The sequence below is a fragment of the Triticum aestivum genome, chromosome 4B (assembly GCF_018294505.1).
Source record: "Triticum aestivum cultivar Chinese Spring chromosome 4B, IWGSC CS RefSeq v2.1, whole genome shotgun sequence".
In the NCBI taxonomy this organism is placed as follows: domain Eukaryota; kingdom Viridiplantae; phylum Streptophyta; class Magnoliopsida; order Poales; family Poaceae; genus Triticum; species Triticum aestivum.
This window is the reverse complement of record NC_057804.1, coordinates 142,095,779-142,104,625: the sequence shown is the minus strand read 5'-3', so window position 1 is coordinate 142,104,625 and position 8,847 is coordinate 142,095,779. Positions and strand designations below refer to the sequence as shown.

The 8,847-nt window shown below is 48.2% G+C and overlaps 2 protein-coding genes across 2 annotated transcripts; both read right to left on the bottom strand.

Annotated features, from left to right (window-relative positions):
* Nucleotides 1-4,775: 4,775 nt before the first annotated feature.
* Nucleotides 4,776-6,499, bottom strand: LOC123094644 (ATP-dependent RNA helicase MAK5-like). Its single transcript, XM_044516606.1, has 2 exons — nt 5,755-6,499; nt 4,776-5,651 (listed from the first exon to the last, which is right to left on the bottom strand). The coding sequence occupies exons 1-2, from the start codon at nt 5,946-5,948 to the stop codon at nt 4,913-4,915; spliced, it is 933 nt and encodes a 310-aa protein (XP_044372541.1). The 5' UTR covers nt 5,949-6,499; the 3' UTR covers nt 4,776-4,912.
* A 102-nt stretch (nt 6,500-6,601) lies between these two features.
* On the bottom strand, nt 6,602-8,241 carry LOC123094645 (BTB/POZ domain-containing protein At3g56230). Its single transcript, XM_044516607.1, has 3 exons — nt 7,924-8,241; nt 7,299-7,475; nt 6,602-7,219 (listed from the first exon to the last, which is right to left on the bottom strand). The coding sequence occupies exons 1-3, from the start codon at nt 8,119-8,121 to the stop codon at nt 6,737-6,739; spliced, it is 858 nt and encodes a 285-aa protein (XP_044372542.1). The 5' UTR covers nt 8,122-8,241; the 3' UTR covers nt 6,602-6,736.
* Nucleotides 8,242-8,847: the final 606 nt, after the last annotated feature.

Sequence of the window (8,847 nt, the reverse complement as noted above, 5' to 3'; positions counted from 1 at the left end):
ATACCTGCTCGGAAGAAATCGACGATTCCCAGGTACACATTCTTCCGACAACTATCCAAATATATATTGTCGGTATCATCCAAACAGTGTGTGCATCCGCGGTATCCCTTGTTTGTCTGTCCTGAAAGGTTACTAAGAGCAGGCCAATCATTGATGGTCACGAACAACAACGCCTTTAGGTCAAATTCTTCCTGTCCGTGCTCATCCCACGCACGTACACCTGCTCCATTCCACAGCTGTAATAGTTCTTCAACTAATGGCCTTAGGTACACATCAATGTCGTTGCCGGGTTGCTTAGGGCCTTGGATGAGCACTGTCATCATAATGAACTTCCGCTTCATGCACAACCAAGGAGGAAGGTTATACAAACATAGAGTCACAGGCCAGGTGCTATGGTTGCTGCTCTGCTCCCCAAAAGGATTAATGCCATCTGCGCTTAGACCAAACCATACGTTCCTTGGGTCATCTGCAAACTCCCCCCAGTACTTTCTCTCGATCTTTCTTCACTGCGACCCGTCAGCGGGTACTCTCAACTTTCCGTCTTTCTTACGGTCTTCTCCGTGCCATCGCATCGCCTTCGCATGCTCTTTGTTTTGGAAAAGATGTTTCAACTGTGGTATTATAGGAGCATACCACATCACCTTGGCAGGAATCTTCTTCCTGGGGCGCTCGCCCTCGACATCACCAGGGTCATCGCGACTGATCTTATAACGCAATGCACCACATACCGGTCAAGCGTTCAAATCCTCGTACCCACCACGGTAGAGGATGCAGTCATTAGGGCATGCATGTATCTTCTGCACCTCTAACCCTAGAGGGCAGACATCCTTCTTTGCTTCATACGTACTCTCGGGCAATTCGTTGTCCTTTGGAAGCAACTTTCCAAATCCCTTGTCAGATACACCATTCTCCGCCTTCCATTGCAGCAATTCCAGTGTGGTGCCCAACTTTTTTTGTCAGCTTCGCAATTCGGGTACAATAATTTCTTGCGATCCTCCAACATGCGCTGCAACTTCTTCTTCTCCAAATCACTTGCGCAGTTTCTCTTTGCATCGCAATGGCCCGACCTAGATCATCAGCGGGCTCATCTGATGCCTCTTCTTCAGCTTCTTCCCGCATTGCCAGCTCAGCTTCTTCCCCCATTATTGTTGTATCATCGTATTCAGGGAACCCATGGCCAGGATAGTTGTGGTCGTCCTCTTCTTCTTCATTGTCTTCCATCATAACCCCTCTTTCTCCGTGCTTGGTCCAAACATTATAGTGGGGCATGAAACCAGACTCAAATAGGTGGACGTGAATGGTTCTTGACGTAGAGTAATTGTGACCATTCTTACAGCCAACACATGGACAAGGCATAAAACCATCCGCCCGCTTGTTTGCCTCAGCGGCAAGCAGAAAAGACCAAATTAATACAAGTTCATACATAAAGTTCATACATATATATAGTTCATACAACACTTAAATGCAACAAACAAATAACTCTCTAGCTAAAGCATTTAAATGCAACAGCAAATGCGATCAAGATTGCAACTAAGGTAACAATTGATCCAACAGCATAATGATACCAAGCCTCACTATCAATGGCATATTTTCTAATTTTTCTAATCTTCAAGCGCATTTTCTTCATCTTGATCTTGTGATCATCGACGACATCGGAAACATGCAACTCCAATTCCATCTTCTCCCCCTCAATTCTTTTCAATTTTTCTTTCAAATACTCGTTTTCTCTTTCAACTAAATTTAACCTCTCGACAATAGGGTCGGTTGGAATTTCCGGTTAAAAATATCCATGTCAACTTGATGGGCATAATTTGTCATAAACACGAAATGCAACAACTAGTTTTAAAAGAGAATATACCACATCCGAGTCATAACAAGGACGAGGGCCGACGGGGACGGATATCAAAACCATGGCACTATGTATAACAAACAACGTACGGGTAAGATAATTATACGAGTAACTATATATCCAAATCACACAAATATCAATTTGGTAATGTAAAACATTCATGAACAAGAGCCTCACCACAAGGTGGTGCCAGCGACGGGACGGCGCGGGCGATCGACGGTGGTTACGACGGAGATTTAGAAGGCACTAAGTAGACCACACCTACATATGCAAACTAAGTGTTATTTTTGACCTCAAATTGCATATAAATCAAATACTAGCACATATAATTCCTCCCAAATTACTAAACTCACAAATTAATCACTATACAAAGCATTGCAAGAGCTAATCTAGCAATGAGAGATGAAAGGACAAAGTTGCTAACCTTTGTGATCATTTGAAGGAATGGGGACCTTCAAATCTTGACACATTTTGTGCAAAATGTGTGATGAGCTCGAGGAAGAGGGGAAGAAACAGAGGAGGAGAGGGGAAAGGGAAAGAATTGAGCGAGCTCGGGTGAACGAAGGGTTTATGTAGGACGACCTTTAGTACCAGTTCGTAACACAAACCAGTACTAAAGGTGCTGGAGGGGCCCAGACTGACAACATCCTGCCACCACTCACTTTAGTACCAGTTCGTGGCACGAACCGGTGCTAAAGGTTCGCCATGAACCGGTACTAATGAGAGCGGTCGGCTAGCCGTTGGAACCGGCACTAATGCACTCATTAGTGCCGGCTCAAAATCAAACCGGCACTAATGTGATTCACATTTGACCCTTCTTCTACTAGTGGTATCATACTCTGGCCCAATTGAAGTTCCATTGGTGATGTACTGAAAGTTCTCAGGCATATCCCTCTTTTCTTCAATGGTCATGTTATGCAATATGATGCAACAAGTCATAATATTTATACTCAACCCTTCCACCCCGCAGGACAATTCTTCCATGTCCTGTGCATGCAGTCAAGTGATCCAAGCATCCCAGGCCATCCTCTTGCTTCACTCTCTATCATCAGCCTCTTGGTATCTTCCTTGTTGGGTGCTCTCAAGTACTCTCAGCCAAAGACAACGATCACTGCTTTTGTAAACATTCGAACAACCTCCAAGATTGTGTCTTCACCAATGCAGGCATAGTCGTCAACTGCATCGGTCGAACACCCATATGCCAACACTCGAACAACCGCAATGCACTTCATCAATGGGCTTGCACTTATTTCTCCACATGCATTTCTCCAGATCTTGAACCAATCATCATACCTCTCAAAGACTTGTGTGCATCCGAAAGCGCCGGCGAAAGAATTTCTCCGGATAGGTTGGCTTTGGATCAAAGTAGTCTCTCATGATCTTGGCATGGCCCGCCGCTCTATCAACGGTTGATGTGTATGCGGTCAAACTGTGATCCTCTCCTAGGCCGCCGAACATCATCATTGAAAATCATGCCTAAAATGGTGTCGAAGTCATCATCATCTTCTTCCTCTTCGGATGGCGATGAGTCCTCCAAGACCATCTACCTCAACATCTTCATTTATAATTCAAATGGCTACGTTCAATCCAAACAACTCGGTTCAAAAAGAAACTAAGTAAAAAACTCACATAGGCAATTCGCCGAACACTTGCGGTGCAGTGGTGGTGCACCGACCGGCCAGTGTCGTTTAGACCAAACAGGTTGGCGGCGACGTGGGCGAATGACCTGCAACAGTGTGCAAGCAAGGTGAGATATGGCGGTCGATAGAAAATGGAGAGTTTAGAAGCACGAATTGGCGATGGCGGCCGAATGAGAGCGACGTCGGGCAGAAGGGCGGCAGGGGCCAAGAAAGACAACGAGGTAGCGGCGGGGCCGGTGGTCGATCGTCGGGAGGCGCACCGACGAAGATGCGGTGGCTGGGGGCAACGCGTGAGAGAGGCATGGCTTTTACTCGGAGCCGCAATGGTCGAGTATATTTAGGGAAATGAGATGCGCCGGAGGATAATTTTTCCTCCCTTACAGAGAATTGGGGATTGGTGCGCTGTATGGGAGGAAAATTGAAATTATCTCCCCTTACGGCCGTATAGAGGATCGGTTAGAAATGCCCTTATGTTGGCTATCTCCTTTCCCGCTGACCAGCCTTTTGGCTGATCGTCCCAAGATTTATTTTGTTTGAGTAAAGCTCTCTAAGTTCCCCGCAGAAATAAAACATGCGGGTTAATTGGAGCAAAACCACAACTTGGTATTGCTTGTATTACGCACTTGACACAAAACCTGAATTAATCTTGGCATTGAATGTGTTTCAGACAGACATGTACATAAAAGAAACCCTGCCGTCTACACCGGATTAAGCAACAGAAAACAACCGCGTCTAGCTATACACATCTTCACTTCATGCCCTCTTGGCGCCGGCGGCCTTGGTGAGCAGCGCCCTGGTCATCTCGGCACACAGCCATTCCTGCTGTTGTGAGGAAAAAACGTTTATTTATCTAAAACTTATTAGGTAGAGGTTAACTCTCTTAGCCATCGGAATCATCATGCGTGGTTTAAATTATTATTTTCCATGTCTCCTGATAGGACGCCTTCGACTCGAAGCGGGGTGATCAAAATCACCCTGACAGTAGGTCAAAATTATCTTCCTGTTTTCTGAGTCGACTTGAAGCGTGTGTCCTCTTATCAAATGTTTGGCATTTTAGGTACAATACATCAAAATCATTGTAGTTGAGCACCCACACCAACCGTCCATCCAAGTGAGTCATCGAAGATTCAAATGAATCAAGTACACAACACAATAGCACATGTCCGCAAATTCCTCACCGGTGCAAAATTTGACTTGAATTCAGTAGTAGAAGTCTACTCATTTATGCAACTGGAAAAATTGATCAAATAGTTGAAGAAACAGCCTAAAGCAAAGCCGCCTAACACTTCTCGACACTTGACTTGAACCTTGAATCGTCTAAATAATATGCAGGACCCTTGTTCCGCGTAACCAACGTCAATAAAAGTAAATTGGAGAAGGCTTATCATTCCTTAAACTGATGTAGCTAAACAGTTAAAATGTGCTAATGTCCACGATGACTCCTTGAAGCGTGCTCTCGAAGTTCCCCAATCATGCAAGGAGTGTACGGAAATAATCCGTACATGCCATTTGTGTGTGCAAGGTGGTAATCACTTGGGCGGATGTTGCCTAGATTCTGAACCATCGAGGTTTTCAAATGATAAGCCACTACTTTAAATGATAAATCCAAGAAAACAACCTCGTTGTACGGGTGAAAGCCAAGGCAGTCGACATGCCTAAAGAAGCCTCCCCTACCATCTTTAAGATCCAGAACATTATCATAGTCGGAGTCCCATTCCAGATTATCCCCCTTTAGCATTCCTTGATTTTCTCCTTCTTCTTCTTCTTCTTCTTCCTCTTCGTCTTCTTCCTCCTCCTCTTCTTCTTCTTCTTCTTCTTCTTCTTCTTCTTCTTCTTCTTCTTCTTCTTCTTCTTCTTCTTCTTCTTCGCCCTCGTCCACATCGTCATCTCCTTCATCTAGCTTCCAAGTTTTGTCAAACCCCTTGAGGTTGTCCAACCATTCCGTTGTCCATGGCTCAAGATCAACATCATACTTCAACACCCAGTTGATCTGTTTGCTTGATTCAACAAGATTATAAACCCGGAGTCGATGTACTGTATCATGTGTCATCATTGCGAGGTATACCCCTTTTTCTGATTTTCCAAGATACATACCCTGTTGGCCTTTTGCAATATTCATTGGCATTTTAATTACTTGGTACTTGCCATCTGACAAAGATAATCTGCAAGATAAAATAAGTCAAATCCAAACATAAGAAAAGCACTACTAATACTAAGACAATATAGAAGTTGTTTCGGGAAGATGTGTCAAGACCGATGTATTACCTCACGACAAACACACCTCTGCAATGAACATAAAGTGATCCTCGCCAATACACACTATAGCGCCACCTTGGACCGCCCGACCACGGCATCATAGGATCTAGTCGAGCAGTAGCCACTGTCCCCATAGCCTCGCCTTGGCGGAGAAAAGACGTCTGGTACCATTGCCTTGTACTAGACGAGAATACATCTAACATCCACGAGGATGGTGGCCATTCCGTGGAATCTTGTGCAGGATCCACGGGTACATACGGGATCGAAAACACCTCATAGTGGGGTGAGACTGCAGGGTCGAACACAAGGTATGGGTTCCTCTTGCAGTCGCCACCCTTGCGGCAGAGATCTTCCCACCGTCTTGTGGCGGGGTTGGCCACGTACAACGAGTCCGTCTGACCCCCATAAAGCAAGAGACCGTTGCAGTGATCGGCGATTGGCTCGTAATCATGGGCATAACCAGGCAAGAAGTCTAGGTTGCAGCCGATCGCGGGCTTCTGCGCCGAGGGGCGGGCGAAGTAGCGCGGGCGATTGTAGTCGATGTAGTTGACGAAGATACCGTGTGCAGCGAGTGCGGGAGCAGGTGCGGCACCAAGAGGCGGTGGGTGTCGACGACGGCACACCACGTCCTGCGGACGCAGCGGGACGCGGCGAGGTCGCACGGCGGAAGGCGGCCGAGGACGTTGGTGAGCGTGTCGTCGGGCAGGGCTTCCGTCTGGTCCATGCCTCCACGCAGAGCAGAGGCCCAGATCAGCGAGAAACGGCGGCGGCGGCGGTTAGGCGGCGCGTCTAGGGTTCGGTTCGAGGAGAGAGGAGAAAGACTTTATATGGACGCATCGACTAATCTTGTCCCACGTTGCCCAGCCCTGAATTAATCTTGCATTGATCGCGTTTCAGACACACGCATGACGGATGTACATACAACGACTTTTCTCTGCCAGAAAAGATGCATGTATGCATCTAGCTATATACTACATGTGCATAGTGCACTTCACGCCCTCTTGGCGCCGGCGGCCTTGGCGAGCAGCGCCCTGGTGATCTCGACGCACAAGCCGGCGTTCCTGACGGCGAAGTCGTGGTACTCGTCGGAGAACACCACCTGCTCCGCGTGCTCCACCACCGTGCCCATGGCGCGCTCCTTCAGCGCGCCGCCTGAGCTGACACGGTCGGCCACCTCCAGCGTCCGCAGCACATTCGCAGGATCCATCGCCGCTGCCAGCCGCGCCTCACATGCCCGCCCCAGGAACGGCACGTCGTACTTGTCCGCGGCCACCAGGAGCGCGTGCAGCCGTCGCTCGGACGCCGATGTCGCCGTCGCCGCCGCGGCCGCGTCGAGGGTCCCGGTGTACAGGAACGCCAAGAAGAGGGAAAGCTCGTCGTGGGCCAGCTCCGGGAGGGAGACGCAGCCGCCGGCGGGGGCCGCCTTGCACTGGTCGGAGCACAGCATGTGCTGGAACACCTCCGACCTCGCCGCCTGCACGGAATGCACGGCCGGTGTTAACGTCTTGCACCAGTGCCAAAACTTCAAAGGCCGACAAAGGAGGGCGGCTCACCAGGATGGCCTTGTGGGCCGGGATTGGCGGCCCATTTCCAGGTTTGACGACGATGTCGGTGTGGGCTCCCTCCATCCAGGCCGCCCCGAAGCCCTGCTCGAGGAACCCGGCCCGCTGGTTCGCCGCCTCCTCCCTGTCTCTCATCTCCTTCATCTGCTCCCATGCTTCTCTCATCCCCTGCTTCAACATCACAAACAAAGAAGTTTTAGGGTAATGACTTCCCGGTGTTACTGATTACGCATTTTAAAACTTTATTAACTGAGCTTTAGAAGCGTCAATCATGAGAGTGGCGTCAGGTGTCATTCTCACCGACCAAACTTTCCTGTTCAGACATGCATGCAATTCTGTGACGGAGACATGCGGCTCACCGGTCGGTAAGATAGTACTGGCGGTGACGGCAGAGCAAATAAACCACGATGGACGAACTAATTAAGGCGCCCGTCGCATGCAGATGCAGGTCTTTCGTGTTTCTATGGAAACGATATTTCGCCATAGGACATCAGCTTAAGTATCTTGCTTTACATGCAGAGCTGAGAGCTCCATCACAGTTCGTGACAGCTTAAGTATACACGATTGATATGCAACATTGGAGACCATGAGGATTAATAAATTCGAGAGTTCTTGCCTTGGTGGAGTTTTCGGTGTGCTTGATCAATCCGCGGGGGGTCACCAAGCCACGGTCGCCTTGGACGTCACCGGCGGCGTGGTCGCCGTCGTTGAGGAAGGCGATGATGGCCTTGGAACCTTCGTAGCACGGGGAGCATATGGTGTTCCTCGGAGGCCTGTAGATGGCGGCCATGGGGCCGCAGATGCAGCAGTCCATGCTTCCTTCTCCCTTTGGATTGGCAATGGTGGTGGTCGTGGTGGTGGCAGCAAGGCCGCCATTGCCGTGCGCTGCGTGATGATATAAAGATGTCCGGGAGGAGGGAGGGAGGAGGATGGTGTGTTGCTCGCTTCTACATTTCTTTTCAAGGACTAGTATTTGTGGTGGTTGCTAGCCGACTAAAGCAACCACAAGCAGTACGTGGAACTAATTAATTAAAAATTCTCATCTACAGTATTCTTTTAGGCTTAACTCTCTTAACGAATGTACTCCAAAAGATAAAGACGCGTGAGGAATTTATCAATGTAGTTGCTGCATGGACATTGTCCACAGTCCACACTGACCTGCCATTTTCCAACACGGCAACATATATGTACTTGCATACTATTAAAATGCGCGGGATAACCAATCATGGGCAAATATTATTGCAGTTGGTTCTCGAGATTTTAATTCTCCACCAGAAAGAAAGGATGTCTTGCCTGTAAAGAAATCGTGCAGATATTGGCTGTTGGAATTTTCTTTAATGGTGGGCTTAGGTACAATTTGTCTACTGGATAAGAAAGATAGCCAAGGCCAACTACTATGTACCAAACACAGCCAGCTGGTATGTCGAGCGCATTTTAGCTAAGGGCATAATTGATTTGGATGTACTTAAGTTGATCTCGGCAGAAGAGAGCAGTCATACATTTTTTCTAAATGGAGGTTGAAACCTCTAGCCTCTGCATC

What these genes read in the sequence shown, in the direction of transcription:
- LOC123094645 (XM_044516607.1), bottom strand. Translation starts at nt 8,121, where the DNA reads ATGGACTGCTGCATCTGCGGCCCCATGGCCGCCATCTACAGGCCTCCG. An exon ending in ACACCGAAAACTCCACCAAG is followed by an intron (nt 7,476 to 7,923) that starts GCAAGAACTCTC and finishes ATGTTGAAGCAG; the next exon opens with GGGATGAGAGAAGCATGGGA. An exon ending in CGGCCCACAAGGCCATCCTG is followed by an intron (nt 7,220 to 7,298) that starts GTGAGCCGCCCT and finishes CATTCCGTGCAG; the next exon opens with GCGGCGAGGTCGGAGGTGTT.
- LOC123094644 (XM_044516606.1), bottom strand. Translation starts at nt 5,948, where the DNA reads ATGTTAGATGTATTCTCGTCTAGTACAAGGCAATGGTACCAGACGTCT. An exon ending in AGAGGTGTGTTTGTCGTGAG is followed by an intron (nt 5,652 to 5,754) that starts GTAATACATCGG and finishes TTTATCTTGCAG; the next exon opens with ATTATCTTTGTCAGATGGCA.